Genomic DNA, 18,967 nt, shown 5'->3' with positions numbered 1-18,967 from the left:
ACACAAGACACTCAGGAGGCAGGCAAGGTAAGGAACAAAAGGTGAGCTTTAATAACAAGCTGAGGTCTGAATACAAAATACAAAAAGCAACAAAAACAGGAGGAGCAGTCGGGAGCCAATACAAGAATTAAAGAACTGCAAAAAATACAACAACTAAATAAAATACAAACCAAACAAGTGCTGAGAACACAGTCAGAGAAAACAAGGTGATTCACATTTTATTTGTGTCCACTGTTGATGAATAAAAACTTTATTCTGAAGACTAAACACAAAAAGAGTTTGTTTAAAGCTGAAATCCAAAACTTTCTGCACAGTGTCGCCCTCTGCAGCACAGAGAGGGAACTGACATGATGTTCAAACTACAGAGTTGTTGTTGGAAGCTGGATGTTTATTTCAATCAGCCACTGCAGTACTTTGAACATGTTACAGCTACAGAGTGATAGAGCTGGGCTCATGTTACATGTCAATGTGTTTAATATATAATGTACATGCTGTGAGATACTGTGCTTCCTGTTCCACATGTCTTTCTCTACCAGGAGCCAGGACAGGTGTGATGTGATAGAACAATCAGTATTTCTTTAAAGCAAGTTACTGCATTAGAATAAAATCTTACTTTAGGAGCATTAAAAGATAAAACAGCATTTTGCATATCAAATATAATCCTTAACATCTGTAATGTACCTGCACAGGTAAACATAAAGCTGCGTGCTACTCAGAACTTCTGCCACATGCTGCAGTTTCTCTGTTCAAAGGTGAGATGTTGGTGTAATCAGGATCAGACTCCAACTGATGGGGAGAGACAACAAGATGAGAGTCAAAGGCCTCATAAATGGAACGTGGACACAGTTAGATTTTAAATGACAACAAACTCAGACATGTTTAAAGCAGAACTGTTTCCTTAACTTGATCTTTGTTATAAAAACATCGACAGTAAATGTGCTGATTTCTCATCACAGTGGTCCAATACCTCTCTCATCTCCACAGTCTCTATGGGCTCATTTGGTTCAGTGGTGGAGCTCAGAGTTTTCTTCTTCCTGAAGGAAATCGACAAAACAAACAAACATGTTTGTTAAAAACTCAAAAAAACATGACAGTAGATATTCAAAGTAACAGATCAGTTAATGTTAATGTTTGTAGTTTCACCTCATCCACAGACAAAACAGAAGCAGCAGAACCGACACCAGAACCACCAGAATCAACCTGATGATATTTATCATCATTGTTGTTTTTAAGCTCCCTGGAAATGGAGACAGACAATTATTAGATAGACTGTAGTGGACCTCACTAGTAGTTTTGGATTCATTAATCAGTTTTTCTGTTAATTAACCAATTAGTGTCTCACCTGCCACAACAGTCAGTTGTAAGGTGGAGTTATGACGTCCTATTCTGTTCTGGACTTCACAGTAATAATTCCCACTGTGTTCAGCTCTGAAGTCAGTGATGGTAAAATTCTGTCCTGATGCTTTTGGTGAGTCTACATTCTCCTTGAACCAGGTGTAATTAGCTGCTGGGTTAGCATCACTGCTACAGGTCAGAGTCACTGAACTGCCCTCCACTATCTCAGCAGAGGGACTCACTGACACAGAGGGAAGCTTTGGAGCATCTGGAGGAGAACATGTACAGAGAGACAACTAATCAATATTAGTCAACATTTTATTTTAGTTCCATTGTCAGTCTAAGTGACTTCCTAATGTTACTCACACTGAACGTCTATAAATAGAGATGGAGAGTTGATCTCTCCATACTGATTCTCAGACTTGCAGTAGTAGTTCCCTCTGTCCTCAGAGCTGATGGAGGAGAAAATATAAATTCCGTCTGGTCCTTGAATCAGTGTTTGTTTCTCCTTGTACCAGGTGTATTTAGCTGCTGGGTTAGCATCACTGCTACAGGTCAGAGTCACTGAACTGCCCTCCACTATCTCAGCAGAGGGACTCACTGACACAGAGGGAAGTCTTGGAGCATCTGGAGGAGAGATGTAAAAAGATTATTCTACGTTAAATGTGTTATTACAGTAGTTCATATGCTATTTTAATCATAGACTGTGAACGGCTGTGTGTAGCACTGTTCCAATCTGGTCAGGAAACTGCATGAAAGTTCTAAAGTCTCTTGGAGCTGCTCAAGGAATTACAGCTGAGAATGTGTGGCAAAAAAACATTCGACTGGACAGATTTAAGAGATATGTTATCTTAAGAATAAAACTCACATGTCACATCAATAGAGATGTATTCAGACGTCCTGCTCCCCAGCTCGTTCTCAGCTGTACAGTAATACTCTCCAGAGTCAGAGGACTGGATGGAGCTGAAGACAAGCTGTGGTTCTTTACTGAGAGGTTGAAGGTCTGAATCTCCATTCTTCTTGTACCAGGTGTAATTAGCTGCTGGGTTAGCATCACTGCTACAGGTCAGAGTCACTGAACTGCCCTCCACTATCTCAGCAGAGGGACTCACTGACACAGAGGGAAGCTTTGGAGCATCTGGAGGAGAAAACATGAACATGTATTAATGGAAAATGAGAACATGTTATCACAGACAACTGACTGTTGTGATTGAAATTTATTTTTCTCTGTTTCTGTTGTAATTGTCTCTATTTGTCACAGTGGCTGTCTAGAGAGCTGATCATGGAGCTGTCCCTGGTCAGACTCCAGCTGGTGGAAACTGACAGCCAATAAATATGATTTGTACTTTTAGTTCTTAACTCATGTGTCCATCTGCAATCTCTAGCCAGTGTGTATTTGTGTTTTTTCCTGATACAGTGGATCAAACTCACAGACTGGAGGAGAGCTGTAGTTCTCATGTCCTTTCAAAGCACAAGAAATGATGTCTCCAGGATAAACCCGGCCTTTAAAAGAAGATGTCTCCACCCCTGTGACTTTCTGTCTGTTCTTGAACCAGACGTAGGAAAGACGACCAGCTGGACTGCAGCTGCTGTGACACTTCATCTCTGCCTCAGTATCAGACTGGTGGACTGTTATTCTGGTCACCTGCACCTGCAGAGCTGGATATGAGAACAAGAAACAATATTATTATCACTGCTTCTAACAGAAATCACTGATAGATGTACACACACGACAACACAACAGTTACTATTCCTAGAACTAGCAGTGAACATTAGTGCCAAAACAACAGTAATTATCAGACAAACTCATGATGATCCATCATTTTCAACATGTTCACTGTTTCTAAATGTTCTATGTTGATGTTTTACATCAGTGAGAGTTCATCAGTACCTGTGACAGTCAGAGCTGTAGCAGGTAAACTACTCCTCCATTCTAAGTTTATGGTATTGAATTTGAAGTGATACTGAGCTGAATCACTCTCTGTCAGGTCAGTGATTCTCAGAGTGGAGCGTCCTCTCTCTGATTCAAGGACCTGAACACGACCTGCAAACTGGGAGTCTTCACTAAGGTCCTCAGGACGTGAAGGACTCTGCCACTGATGAGAACGTTCAGGACTGAACCAGAATTTAGATCTGATAGTTTGATAACTGCTGTAAGTGCAAGAAATGTCCACTGATGAGCCTTTGGAGGCACAGATGCTTCTGTCAGTGTAAATCACTCTGTTGCAGGTTTGACCTTCAACGCCTGAAAGATAAAACAAAGTTTGGATCATTTTTAAACCAGAGTTGATGAAGAGTCACGATGAAGGTCTCCATATTAAAATACATGTAGTTATCAGACTCCGTCAGATGGTGTTATGTTAGTGTAGTAAACTCACACACTGGAGGAGAGAGGAAATCCTCATGTCCTTCAACGGCACAGGAATAACTGTCTGCAGGATAAAAGTTGACTGAATAAGTAGAAGATGTTTGTGACTGAATTTTCTGTCCAGTTATGTACCAGATGTAGGAAGAATGATCAGGTAGACGACAACTGCTGTGACACTTCAGCTCTCTCCGCTTATATGAGGATGTGTTCACCTTCACCTGGAGATCTGGATGTGAAGAGGAAACAAGACTTTCATTTCATACAACTTGTCAACATACACACACAACACATTTATATTATTGTTGTACAATAATTAAAGTATGAATGCAAATGTTACCTGTGACCCTCAAAGTGACTCCAGGTGAACCAGTATAACTCCCACCTGGTTGGTCTGTTATGATCCTGAACTTGTACTCAGCTGAGTCGCTCTCTCTCAGGTCTGTGATTCTCAGACTGCAGCTCTTCTCAGAACAACTGTACTCAACACGATCTTGATAATCTGAGTCTGTTCTCAGATCCACAGGTGGTTTTCCACTCAGTTTAGAAAACCAGAATGTTTCTTTAACTTCAGTATCACGGCCAAATAATCTGGATGGGTATGTGTAGGTGCAGTTTATTTCCACTGTTGATCCTTTTAAGGCACAGATCTCAGTAGAGCTGTAAGTCACTCCCCAGCCATCCTGACCCTGTATCACTGTAACACAGAGAACATCAGAAACTACAATCAGACTCTAAACATCATCAGGAGACAGATTTTCACTGCAGTGAAGGAGCTTCAGTTTGTGATGCTACACTTCTCAACACACTGTGGCTCTCTTCATACAAACTTGTGTTTGGTGGGCGAGTAAAGGCCTTCAGACAGCTTTGTAAAGGAATTTTCATGTTAAGTCTCACAGGTTCACAGTAGTAAATGTTGTCTTAACTAGAACGGTACGTAAGACTTGATTTGTATCACACTTTTCTCTACAGGTCTATTTTAAAAATGGGTTGATACTGTAAATAAAGTTTCAGTGGTAATTGTGGTTCATGACAAAGTCGACAGAGGTGTGGAGAAATGAACAAATCATTGAGGTTTACATGAGAATATTTAAAGCAAGGAACAGTGAAAGATGTGCTCATGATCTCTGAGAGCTCTGAGGACCGACATCACACAGAGGCTGCAGTGACGGAGCAACAATGTGTTGACACTGTGTACTTTAACACAACACTTAGAGAGAAGTACTTCTAAGAAATGTGTGACGCATAAAACAAGTGTCTGCTGGTTGCTTATCTTCCTGTGGTCAGGCTGCTCTGAGATGTGGACAACTTTTCTCACAGATAGAAAACACTGACAAATTTATCCTAAAGCAAGAAATACTCAGAAATACTTTCTAGCAGCTAAATACTCTACTTTGGTCTACAGAGAGATGCTAACTCTGCTGATGAGAGCACTAAGAGTGAACTCAAACAATAAAGTTATGAAAATAAAACAAAGTCAATCTCTGTGAAGCTGACAGGAACTGGAGTCAGCTGATAATTCTCTGTGGCTTCATTACTACGAGCAGCACCTCTACTTTATTCTCTCATTTTAGTCACATTCTTAATACAAATCTGTGTGACGCACACTTGTTCTTCATCTTGTTATTTTAATGGTATTTAATTTCTCTTGACTTGAAAGACATGATAGAGATTTGTGATATTTCTGAACTTTGGTTCCTGTGTTAATTATACTATCGGAGCACATCGACCTGCGTCTAACACCTACGAACGCAGGCTCAAGTTTAGTTTGGAGGAAGTTTGAATGATGGAGGAAGTTCCTCAGAAAGATTCATTTTATTTAACAGATTTTCTCTTTAGATTTTCCATTATTAATGTACAGTATGTACTGTCACTGTACATCCACACAGACACAGCTTTACCATCTCTAACTGTGAACTGTTGCACATCAAATCGTTACTAAACCCACCATGCTAACAGTCTTACAGTATAAATGTAGACGTACAGTACCTTGTACAGAGAGAAGGACGACAACAAATCCACTCACTGCTGCTGTTAAACTCATAGCTTCTCCTCACGTCTGTTAAATCAGCAGGTCGATCACATACATGAGAAGTACTGAATGTCAGTTTATCTCACCAAACACTTCTAAATAAAGAGGGAAGACGTGGTCACTGGACAGTTTGTCTCTTCCTGGTTGGTTCACTTATCTTAAACACACATCGTGTGAACTGGCTGGCTTCCTTCCTCTTTATATTATCAACATGTATGAAGAGACGAGTGCCTGTAAACCCTCAAGATGAAATGAAGAAATGATTCTTACTGTTGCTTTACAACCATGATTCAAAAACATGGACGTATCAGCAAACTGAACACTAAATGTGATATTGTTCCAAAGTTGAGGCAGCAGAACAGCAAAGGTTCAGTCAGCCTCGATTTTAATCTGAGCTTTGATTCAATTAAAAAGCCTAAACCAGACATTCATCAGAGTGTGTGTGAGCTAATATTTAGACAATAAACTGGATGTTACGTGTAGCAACAATACTGAGGACCTAAACAGAAGACACTCTGGAGGCAGGCAGGGTAAAGAACAAGAGGGAGGCTTCACTATCAAACCATGACCAGCTGGAGGCCACGAGACCAGCGGCAGAGTTGGAAGCCCTCAGGAAGCTGGAGACCAGGGGCCTCATTTATAAAGCTGTGCGTAGGATTGACATCAAAAGGTTGCGTACGCACGAAACACAGAAAGTGTGTAGGCACAAAAGTATCCTGATTTATAAAACAGTGCGCACGCACGTCCTACGCCGATTTCCCTTTATAAATCACAATCCACTCTGAATTTGGCGCACCTGTGTGCGGGTCATAACACGCCCATATTCGCCTATGAATATTCAGAGAAACGCCCCTAATTAATATTCATTCATGACTGAAAGCATGCCGAAAGCAGAGAGAAAGGCGAAGAAGTGCAATTTCACCCAGTTTGAGGTGGAAGTTCTTGTCGGGGAGGTGGAGAAGAGGAAGGCTGTATTATTTGGTGGACACAGTGTTGGGTGGGGTCACCAATGCCAAAAAGGCTCTAGAGTGGCAGCATGTGGCAGACAATGTAAATGCTGTTGCCTCAGAAGGTCGGAGTGTGGCCCAACTGAAAATAAAGTGATCAAACGTAAAAGTGGAAGCAAAAAGTGCCTGGCGTCACACAGGCAAAGCGTCTGTCACCGTCACGTGTAAGGAAACTTTATGTACTGCTGCGACAAACGAATTATACCTCCTAACACGTCTGGCATAACACGGCTAAAGTTTGGCTGGGATTTCCCTGACCTGTCAGCCAATTCCCTCTGGAATGTGCCGGTTGAAAGCCGAGTGTTGTGAGTACATGAAGCAGGACTGGCACGGCGTGGTTTCTGCGGGTGCTCCTCTCTAACGCTGGGCCCTTCAGCCACTCATCACTGTTGGCCAGTGGATCTTGCTGGTCTCTGAAGTTCCGCTCCCTCCGTATCCTTCCGTTTGCCACATCCTCCAACGGTGCCAAAGCAGCCATTGTGCACCATAACGCATTGTGAATACATGCCTTTACATACCCATCTATCAGGTAATATCTGCTACACATGTGAGAATAATCTAATTGATTAACATTACAAGATAATTATAGTCTTTATTTGTATGGCAACAAAACACAGTTACAAAGTGTTTTATGCATTATGCATTGAAAACGGAGATGAAACGAAATGCGCTATATGATATAGGATATTAATATATTAAACTGCATTTATATCAGTGTAAATGTAATTCGCTCTACTGTTATCTTACTATTGTTCTAAATCATATGTTTCCCGTGTGCACTCCAGGGAGTATGTTTGTTTATTCATTGTAGAAATATTTTTTTTGAATACATTTTCACACAGTTTGTCCCGTTTCTTTCTTCTGCCATCAGTGGCGCAGTTTCTCCTTACCCCAGTTATGTGCGTACTCACGGGTCAGCTTTTGCGTGGAGGACCGCACATTTTCCCGTCAAGTTCTCTTTTTTATAAATCCCACGGTGTGCGTAGAGAGTGGTGTACACCTTCTTGTGTGCGTACACAACGTTTATAAATGAGGCCCCAGGACCAGAGTCTTGATACCATTGGAGGCCCTTGGACACCAGAACAGGAGGCAGGATGAGAGGGCACCAGGACTATGGCATGAGGCAGGTGTCACTGGATGTCAGAGAAGGCTGCTGAATGATGGTCTGGGGGGTCTGCTGGTGGGTCTGCAGGGATTGGTAGCTCCATCCACATGGAAACACTTTTGTGTATGAACATACTTTTTTGAAACCTGGTCTCAGGGTGAAAAAAATTGAAAACGCCGCCGTTGCTTTCTCGCGTGGACAGCGACTCTGCATTCTTTGCGTATCGTTGATGCCATTGCCCCACCCCTCGACCTCTAGCCTTCTACCTCTTAAACCTGCAACGTCTCATAACAACAACAACAACAACAATGGCGGACTACATGCTTGTGTTCGTGCTGCAGAAGATATTGAGCCTATTAGGGTTATTAGGGCAAAATGTTATGCTCCTCTGCCACTAAGCTTGTCTATGATAAAATGATTATGGAAAACCGACTAGCCATTTTCCTCTTCTTCTTGTTGTGTTTGGTTTCTCCTTCTACTGCCTGTCTGTATACAGTGCACAAGCTTTCTGCACATGCTCCGTCTCTTCTTCTCCGTTTTTGGCGAATTTCAAGCACCACCTATAGGCCTGGAATATGAACTACAGCATGTAGAGTCGTCTTCAATAAATCTGTTTGGACGCAGATATTTTTTAAAAGATGCCAAAGAAGACAGGGGAAAAAAAAGATTGTTTTGGTATGTGTGGACATGGCCTCAGCGGTCGGAGAGGTGTCGACTGACCCATCAACAAGACCTGCGTCGACAGGGGAGACTCACAACCACAGGGCAGAAGACCCTCCAAGGAGACAAACAGGGGGACCTACGTGGAGCTAGGAAGCAACGTTAGCAGGCTGGTGACTCACTGAGACAGGAGCTGGAGCAGGCAGGAGGTTAGCAGGCTGTTAGTGAAGTCAGTGACTACAAGTTGTGAGTCCAACAGCCTTGGTCTTGAGCAGAGTGTCTTTGGGATTCATTTGTATAAAAACAGCCCGTCCACAGAACCTGTGATAGAGGTCAGTCGTTCAAAAATTAAGCAGTACTTCTTCAGCTCCACCATCAGAGATTTTTTCCCCGCTGGTCCATTGTTGGTCAGTTGGTATTGTTATGAGTCATGAAATGGTGAGGACCCAAACACAAGACAATCAGGAGGCAGGCAAGGTAAGGAACAAAAGGTGAGCTTTAATAACAAGCTGAGGTCTGAATACAAAATACAAAAAGCAACAAAAACAGGAGGAGCAGGCAGGAGCCAATACAATAATTAAATATGTACAAAAAATACAACAAATACATAAAGTACAAACCATAGAAGTGCTGAGAACACAGTCAGAGAAAACAAAGTCATTCATATTTTATTTGTGTCCACTGTTGATGAATAAAACCTTTATTCTGAAGACTAAACACAAAAAGAGTTTGTTTAAAGCTGAAATCCAAAACTTTCTGCACAGTGTCGCCCTCTGCAGCACAGAGAGGGAACTGACATGATGTTCAAACTACAGAGTTGTTGTTGGAAGCTGGATGTTTATTTCAATCAGCCACTGCAGTACTTTGAACATGTTACAGCTACAGAGTGATAGAGATGGGCTCATGTTACATGTCAATGTGTTTAATATATAATGTACATGCTGTGAGATACTGTGCTTCCTGTTCCACATGTCTTTCTCTGCCAGGACAGGTGTGATGTGATAGAACAATCAGTATTTCTTCAAAACAAGTTACTGCATTAGAATAAGAAGTTATTTCTGGAGCATTAAAAGATCAAATAGCATGTTGCATATCAAGTGTAATCCTTCACATATGTAATGTACCTGCACAGGTAAACATAAAGCTGCATGCTACTCAGAACTTCTGCCACATGCTGCAGTTTCTCTGTTCAAAGGTGAGATGTTGGTGTAATCAGGATCAGACTCCAACTGTTGGGGAGAGACAACAAGATGAGAGTCAAAGGCCTCATAAATGGACATGGACACAATTAGATTTTAAATGACAACAAACTCAGACATGTTTAAAGCAGAACTGTTTCCTTAACTTGATCTTTGTTATAAAAACATTGACAGTAAATGTGTTGATTTCTCATCACTGTGGTCCAATACCTCTCTCATCTCCACAGTCTCTATGGGCTCATTTTGTTCAGTGGTGGAGCTCAGAGTTTTCTTCTTCCTGAAGGAAATCAACAAACAAACAAAAATGTTCATTAAAAACTCAAACGTGAAAGTAAACATTCAAAGTAACAGATCAGTTAATGTTAATGTTTGTAGTTTCACCTCATCCACAGACAAAACAGAAGCAGCAGAACCGACATCAGAACCAGCAGAATCAACCTGATGATATTTATCATAGTTGTTGTTGTTGAGCTCCCTGGAAATGGAGATAGACAGTTATTAGATAGACTGTAGTGGACCTCACTAGTAGGGTTAGATTCATTAATCGGTTTCCCAGGTGTTACTGTCTGTTAATCAACTAATTAGTGTCTCACCTGCCACAACAATCAGTTGTAAGGTGGAGTTATGACGTCCTCTGCTGTTCTGGCCTTCACAGTAATAATTCCCACTGTGTTCAGCTCTGAAGTCAGTGATGGTGAAGATCTGTCCTGATGCGTTTGGTGAGTCTTCGTTCTCCTTGTACCAGGTGTAATTAGCTGCTGGGTTAGCATCACTGCTACAGGTCAGAGTCACTGAACTGCCCTCCACTATCTCAGCAGAGGGACTCACTGACACAGAGGGAAGCTTTGGAGCATCTGGAGGAGAACATGTACAGAGAGACAACTAATCAATATTAGTCAACATTTAATTTTAGTTCCATTGTCAGTCTAAGTGACTTCCTCATGTTACTCACACTGAACGTCTATAAAAAGAGATGAAGAGTTGATTTCTCCATACTGATTCTCAGACTTGCAGTAGTAGTTCCCTCTGTCCTCAGAGCTGATGGAGGAGAAATGATAGAAGCCTTCTCGTCCCTGAATCAGTGTTTGTTTCTCCTTGTACCAGGTGTAATTAGCTGCTGGGTTAGCATCACTGCTACAGGTCAGAGTCACTGAACTGCCCTCCACTATCTCAGCAGAGGGACTCACTGACAAAGAGGGAAGCTTTGGAGCATCTGGAGGAGAGATGTAAAAAGATTATTCTACATTAAATGTGTTATTACAGTAGTTCATATGCTATTTGAATCATAGACAGTGAACGGCTGTGTGTAGCACTGTTCCAATCTGGTCAGGAAACTGCATGAAAGATCTAAAGTCTCTTGGAGCTGCTCAAGGAATTACAGCTGAGAATGTGTGGCACAAAAACATTCAACTGGACAGATTTAAGAGATATGTTATCTCAAGAATAAAACTCACATGTCACATCAATAGAGATGTAATCAGACGTCCTCCTCCCCAGCTCGTTCTCAGCTGTACAGTAATACTCTCCAGAGTCAGAGGACTGGATGAAGCTGAAGACAAGCTGTGGTTCTTTACTGAGAGGTTGAAGGTCTGGATCTCCATTCTTCATGTACCAGGTGTATTTAGCTGCTGGGTTAGCATCACTGCTACAGGTCAGAGTCACTGAACTGCCCTCCACTATCTCAGCAGAGGGACTCACTGACACAGAGGGAAGCTTTGGAGCATCTGGAGGAGAAAACATGAACATGTATTAATGGAAAATGAGAACATGTTATCACAGACAATTGACTGTTGTGATTGAAATGTATCTTTCTCTGTTTCTGTTGTAATTGACTCTATTTATCACAGTGGCTGTCTAGAGAGCTGATTATGGAGCTGTCCCTGGTCAGACTCCTCCTGGTGGAAACTGATATAATTTGTACTTTTAGTTCTTAACTCATGTGTCCATCTGCAATCTTTAGCCAGTGTGTATTTGTGTTTTTAGCTGTTACAGTGGATCAAACTCACAGACTGGAGGAGAGCCGTAGTTCTCATGTCCTGTCAAAGCACAAGAGATGATGTCTCCAGGATAAACCCGGCCTTTAAAAGAAGATGTCTCCACCCCTGTGACTTTCTGTCCGTTCTTGAACCAGACGTAGGAAAGACGACCAGCTGGGCTGCAGCTGCTGTGACACTTCAGCTCTGCCTCAGTATCAGACTGGTGGACTGTTATTCTGGTCACCTGCACCTGCAGAGCTGGATATGAGAACAAGAAACAATATTATTATCACTGGTTCTAACAGAAATCACTGATAGATGTACACACACGACAACACAACAGTTACTATTCCTAGAACTAGCAGTGAACATTAGTGCCAACATAACAGTAATTATTACACAAACTCATGATGATCCATCATTTTCAACATGTTCACTGTTTCTAAATCTACTATGTTGATGTTTTACATCAGTGTGTGTTCATCAGTACCTGTGACAGTCAGAGTTGTACCAGGTAAACTACTCCTCCACTCAAAGCTTCCTGTTGTGAATTTGAAGTGATACTGAGCTGAATCACTCTCTGTCAGGTCAGTGATTCTCAGAGTGGAGCGTCCTCTCTCTGATTCAAGGACCTGAACACGACCTGCAAACTGGGAGTCTTCACTAAGGTCCTCAGGACGTGAAGGACTCTGCCACTGATGAGAACGTTCAGGACTGAACCAGAATTTAGATCTGATAGTTTCATAACTGCTGTAAGTGCAAGAAATGTCCACTGATGAGCCTTTGGAGGCACAGATGCTTCTGTCAGTGTAAATCACTCTGTTGCATGTCTGACCATCAACACCTGAAAGATAAAACAAAGTTTAGAACATTTTTAAACCAGAGTTGATGAAGAGTCACAATGAAGGTCTCCATATTAAAATACATGTAGTTATCAGACTCCATCAGATGGTGTTATGTTAGTGTAGTAAACTCACACACTGGAGGAGAGGGGAAATCCTCATGTCCTTTAACAGCACAGGAATAACTGTCTGCAGAAGCACCACTGAATGAATAAGTAGAAGATGTTCCTGACTGAATTTTCTGTCCATTTTTGTACCAGATGTAGGAAGAATGATCAGGTAGACGACAACTGCTGTGACACTTCAGGTCAGAATATGAGGATGTGCTCACCTTCACCTGGAGATCTGGATGTGAAGAAGGAACATTATTTTAGACAAACTGTCAACAAACACACACATTTATATTATTGTTGTGCAGATGTTGAAAATTTGGAAATAATTAAAACATGAATGAAACTGTTACCTGTGATCCTCAAAGTGACTCCAGGTGAACCAGTATATCTCCCACCTGGTTGGTTTGTTATGAACCTGAACTTGTACTCAGCTGAGTCGCTCTCTCTCAGGTCTGTGATTCTCAGAGTGCAGCTCTTCTCAGAACAACTGTACTCAACACGATCTTGATAATCTGAGTCTGTTCTCAGATCCACAGGTTCACTTCCACTCAGTTCAGTAAACCAGAATGTTTCGTTAACTTCAGTTTCACGGCCATATTCTTTGGATGGGTATGTGTAGGTGCATCCTATTTTCACTGTTGATGCTTTTAAGGCACAGATCTCAGTAGAGCTGTAAGTCACTCCCCAGCCATGCTGACCCTGTATCACTGTAACACAGAGAACATCAGAAACTACAATCAGACTCTAAACATCATCAGGAGACAGATTTTCACTGCAGTGAAGGAGCTTCAGTCTGTAAAGTTACACTTCTCAACACACTGAGGCTCTCTTCATACAAACTTGTGTTTGGTGGGCGAGTAAAGGCCTTCAGACGGTTTTGTAAAGGAATTTTCATACGTTCCGTCTCACAGGTTCATTGTAGTAAATGTGTCTGTATACATCTCCCACTCTACTTACAGAGGAGGTAGAGTCACCCTGAGGTCATGATCGGGGTCACAGACTTCTGTGTGGTCAGAGGTTCCTGTGCCTTCACTAAACTTCACTATATCTCAAACGAGAAACACACAAACTTCACGATTGAACAAAAACCATATTCTTCCTTCAATTACAACGTGACTTAAACAAGCAGTATTCCAGCAGGTTAAATAGTCAGAGACCAGGAAGTGTCCTTCAACACTGGTGAAACAATACACTGTCTCACTACATGTACTGTTGAGCTTTGTTCTCCTCAATGGTGTCATGATTCCATCATGGCAGCCCTGAGCTCTGGGATCCCTACTGCTGGCTGCCAGATCGTTTTGTCAGTTTCTGTGGTTGTTCGCACCTTGGCTCTCCAGTATAAGTTTTTGTCGCTACATTCTGTGATTAGCTTGTGTAGCCAATGTCCCTGTGCCTCTCCTGCTTTGCTCCAGATTGCCGTGCCTTTGTCATACCTTGTATTTGCTGCTGTTCTGCCTGCCTGTGGATTCGGCCTGCACGCTGTCTCATCTCCTGCGTTTCCCTGCCAAGCGAGTACGCTCGGGAAGACAGACTTCACCACACCACACCTCGCCACGCCACGACACCTTCACCCTCGTCACTCCTGGTGATTCTACAAGACACGTCGGGACCCTGGGACCTCGCACCACCTCTCGCACTATTCTCACCTTGCTGTTCATTAAAAGAATAATTGTTCACTGTCATGCGTGGTTTGAGTTGTGCTTCTGGGTTCAGATCAAATTCATAACAAATGGAGCTTCATTAATTACTTCAATGTAAGGCATCATGTCTCCTGAGTCTCCTTTCTCACCATCAGATGAATGAAAATTCATCAACATGTTTTTTGGTCTCTGTCATCTTCACTAGAAAGGTACGTAAGGCTTGTTCTGTATCACACGTTTCTCTTCAGGTCTGTTTTAAAATTGGGTTGATACTGTAAATAAAGTTTCAGATGCATTTGTGGTTCATGACAAAGTCTCCAGAGGTATGAAGAAATGTACAAATCATTAAGGTTTACATGAGAATATTTAAAGCAAAGGAACAGTGAAAGATGTGCACATGATCTCTGAGAGCACTGAGGACGGACATCACACAGAGGCTGCAGTGACGGAGCAACAATGTGTTGACACTGTGTACTTTAACACAACACTTAGAGAGAAGTACTTCTAAGAAATGTGTGACGCATGACACAAGTGTCTGCTGGTTATCTTCCTGTGGTCAGGCTGCTGCAGAGTGTGAATGACAACAGCAAAGAACTGCAGAGAAATGCAGAACCCTGAGGTGTGAGCAACTTTTCTCACGGATAGAAAACACTGACAAATTCATCCTGAAGCAAGAAATACTCACAAATACTGATAAAATATCTGTCTAGCAGCTAAATACTCTACTTTGGTGTCCAGCGAGATGCTAACTCCGTCTGTTGTTTGGTGCTGGGCAGGTAATGTACAGCTGGTTTTAGAGATGTTTCACTGAAAACAGGAAACGAGGCTGATGAGAACACTAAGAGTGAACTCAAACAATAAAGTTATAATAAGAAATCAAAATCAAATTCTGTGAAGCTGACAGGAACTGGAGTCGGGTGATAATTCTCTGTGGCTTCATTACTACCAGCAGCACCTCCACTTTATTCTCTTATTTTAGTCACATTCTTGATACAAATTTGTCTGATGTACACTTGTTCTTCATCTAGTGACTCTAATGGTATTTAATTTCTCTTGACTTGAAAGACATGATAGAGATTTGTGTTATTTCTGAACTTTGGTTCCTGTGTTAATTATGCCATCGGAGCACATCGACCAGCGTCTAACACCTACGAACGCAGGCTCAAGTTGAGTTTGGAGGAAGTTTGAACGATGGAGGAAGTTCCTCAGAGCGATTCATTTTATTTAACAGATTTTCCATTTAGACTTTTCCATTGTTAATGTACAGTATATACTGTCACTGTACATCCACACAGACACAACTTTACTATCTCTAACTGTGCACTGTTGCACATCAAATCTTTACTATGAAACCACCATGCTAACTGTCTTACAGTATGAATGTAGACGTACAGTACCTTGTACAGAGAGAAGGATGACAACAAATCCACTCGCTGCTGGTGTTAAACTCATAGCTTCTCCGCACGTCTGTTAAATCAGCAGGTCGATCACATACATGAGAAGTACTGAATGTCAGCTCATCTCACCAAACACTTCTACATAAAGAGGGAAGACGCGGTCACGAGACAGTTTGTCTCTCTCTGGTTGGTTCACTTGTCTTAAACACACATCGAGGTGTTAACTGGCTGGCTTCCTTCCTCTTTATATTATTAACATGTATGTAGAGACGAACGCCTCAGAAATGATTCTTACTGTTGCTTTAAAACACGATGCATTCAAAAACGTGTACGTATCAGCCAATTGAACACTAAATGTGATGTTGTTCCAAAGTTGAGGCAGCAAAACAGCAAAGGTTCAGTCAGCCTTGATTTTAATCTGAGCTTTGATTCAATTAAAAAGACTAAAGCAGACATTCGTCAGAGTGTGTGTGAGCTAATGTTTAGACAATAAACTAGAAGTTACATGTAGCAACAATAGTGAGAAGGCAGTCAGCGTGGCAGGCAGGTAAAGAACATGAGGCAAGCTTTAATATCAAACCATGACATGCTGGAGGCCACGAGAGCAGCAGCAGAGTTGTAAGGGGTTCGGCCTGGAATATGAATTAAAGCGTGTTGAGTCGTTTTCAGTGGATCTGTTTCAATGCAAAAATTCTTGAAACAATGCCAAGGAAGACGGGGGGGAAAAAGATTGTTTTGGTATGTGTGGACATGGCCTCAGCGGTCGGAGAGGTGTTTACTGACCCATCAACAAGACCTGCACTGACAGGGGAGACTCACAACCACAGGGCAGAAGACCCTCCAAGGAGTCAGACAGGGGGAACTCTGTGGTACTAGGAAGCATCGTAGCAGGCTGGTGACTCGCTGAGACAGGAGCTGGAGCAGGCAGGAGGTTAGCAGTTAGCTGTTAGTGAAGTCAGTGACTACACGTTGTGATTCCAACAGCCTTGGTCTTGAGTAGGGCTGGGTGTCACCAGGTACCTCGCGATACGTTACTATCACAATATTTTGCCCACGATAACGATAAGATCACGATACAGCGATTCTGAATTCCGAATCGATATATTACAAGAAATTTCATCCACAATACATCACGATATCTGTGTCACTTAAGAAATTCAGAATTTATTGACTGCACTGAATCCATTTCACAGGAATTACAAAACATTGTCAATCAGTTTCACATGAATGACAGCCAAGTAAACAAAAAGTATATTGCACAGTGTCTCTTCTTAACACACACACTGACTACAACTATCATTGAATATCTATATGTGTGGGTTTCAGAGCTGCTTAAACCATTTTTTAAATTGTATCAGGTTGCATCCCTGTTTGAATAAAGATAAAGCTGTCCTCCGAAGAGGGGTGGTAGTGGGCCAAAAAAAGAAGAAAAAAACCCCCAAACATTTAAAAACATTTTCAAATATCGATATTTGGCACCAGTGTATCGATAACGTACCTCAAGACGAAATATCGTTATATATCGTAGTATCGATTCTTTGGCACACCCCTAGTCTTGAGCAGAGTGTCTTTGGGATTAAGTTGTAGAAAAACAGCCTGTTCACAGAACCTGTGATAGAGTTCAGTCTTTCAAGAATTAAGCAGTACTTCTTCAGCTCCACCATCAGAGATTTTTTCCCCGCCTGGTCCATTGTTGGTCAGTTGGTATTGTTATGAGTCATGAAATGGTGGGAACCCAAACACAAGACACTCAGGAGGCAGGCAAGGTAAGGAACAAAATGTGAGCTTTAATAACAAGCTGAGGTCTGAATACAATATACAAAAAGCAACAAAAACAGGAGGAGCAGGCAGGAGCCAATACAAGAATTAAAGAACTGCAAAAAATACAACAACTAAATAAAATACAAACTAAATAAGTGCTGAGAACACAGTCAGAGAAAACAAAGTGATTCACATTTTATTTGTGTCCACTGTTGATAAATAAAACCTTTATTCTGAAGACTAAACACAAAAAGAGTTTGTTTAAAGCTGAAATCCAAAACTTTCTGCACAGTGTCATGCACACATGAGCACACACACGCGAGCTAAGTAACAGGCTAGTTGCATTGCTAGAATACATGTAAGTTAGCAAAGCAACGACCGTTGAACTAGCCTGTTAGTTAGCTCGCGCGCACCCAGCGCTAGCTGGCGGTTTACATGAAGCGACGACCGTTGAACTAGCCTGTTAGTTAGCTCGCGTGCACCCAGCGAATCGGCTCGAATCAAAACGGCCGGATAATTAGCCCGCTAGCTGCCGGCTGCCAGGCTAGCGAACCAGCGAGCTAGCTGGCTAACTCAATAAACATGACCAAAAGCCCGCGGGCATTATGGACGTTTCACTAATTCATTTGGTGAATGGCTAAAACCAAACAGATTAACTGCATCCGTGTGTGCTTCCATGATAACGACAATATAAAGATACTACTTTAATAAGTAACGTAAGACGGCCAATGTGAAACCTTCAACTTGGCTCGCCGCGACGAGGATGATCTGTCGGGATGACGGGAGAAGTCGACGTGATGACGTGTGACGTGTTGACGTTCAAAGCATAAACGTCCCAAGTGCTGGGTCAACTGATGTTTGTTGGGTTGATGGAATTATTGTGCAAATTATACTTTATATAATATTCCACCCAAATGCTGATTCATAGACACTGCAATGGAATAAGTTAGTTACATTACAAACCTTCTACAATACATCCAATATTTGCACAATATCTAACCAATTCATATAGTAGAATTAACCCAGATTAGCAGTTAATTTGACCCAGCATTTAGGTAGAATATATAACAATTATGTGTGGTTGAAACAACCCAGAATAGCAGTTAATTTGACCCAGCATTTGGGTAGAATATTTAACTCATCTGTTGGGTTAAAATAGACCAACCCATCTTGCTGGGTCAAATTAACTAATGCTGGGCCGGTGCTATAATGACCCAGCGGTTTGGTTATAAAACAGCCCAAATTGGGTTATTTTTAACCCAACTGTTTTTAGTGTGTGGTATTACAGTAGTTCATATGCTATTTGATTCATAGACTGTGAACGGCTGTGTGTAGCACTGTTCCAATCTGGTCAGGAAACTGCATGAAAGATCCAAAGCTGCTCAAAGAAATACAGCTGAGAATGTGTGGCACAAAAACATTCGACTGGACAGATTTAAGAGATATGTTCTCTCAAGAATAAAACTCACATGTCACATTAATATAGATGTATTCAGACGTCCTCCTCCCCAGCTCCTTCTCAGCTGTACAGTAAT

The 18,967-nt window shown here is 41.8% G+C and overlaps 1 protein-coding gene and 1 long non-coding RNA gene across 2 annotated transcripts in view; both read right to left on the bottom strand.

Moving 5' to 3' along the window:
- Positions 1–545: 545 nt before the first annotated feature.
- Positions 546–18,967, bottom strand: part of LOC115588015 (B-cell receptor CD22-like) — a 28,345-nt gene continuing 9,923 nt past the window's right edge. The window contains exons 3-10 of the mRNA XM_030428248.1: positions 12,657–12,866; positions 11,158–11,427; positions 10,656–10,916; positions 2,204–2,473; positions 1,343–1,603; positions 1,144–1,237; positions 968–1,034; positions 546–786 (exon numbers count right to left, since the gene is read on the bottom strand). Of these exons, the coding sequence (XP_030284108.1) occupies positions 709–786; positions 968–1,034; positions 1,144–1,237; positions 1,343–1,603; positions 2,204–2,473; positions 10,656–10,916; positions 11,158–11,427; positions 12,657–12,866 (1,511 nt within the window). The 3' untranslated portion in view covers positions 546–708. The remainder of the gene's footprint in view (positions 787–967; positions 1,035–1,143; positions 1,238–1,342; positions 1,604–2,203; positions 2,474–10,655; positions 10,917–11,157; positions 11,428–12,656; positions 12,867–18,967) is intronic.
- On the bottom strand, positions 9,407–10,161 carry LOC115587772 (uncharacterized). Its single transcript, XR_003985164.1, has 3 exons — positions 10,085–10,161; positions 9,914–9,980; positions 9,407–9,733 (listed from the first exon to the last, which is right to left on the bottom strand). It is a non-coding gene; the product is annotated as an uncharacterized LOC115587772 (long non-coding RNA).

This window comes from Sparus aurata, chromosome 1 (genome assembly GCF_900880675.1).
Source record: "Sparus aurata chromosome 1, fSpaAur1.1, whole genome shotgun sequence".
Taxonomy (NCBI): Eukaryota; Metazoa; Chordata; class Actinopteri; order Spariformes; family Sparidae; genus Sparus; species Sparus aurata.
Note: the sequence above shows the minus strand (reverse complement) of the source record. Positions and strands in the feature narration are given on the sequence as shown.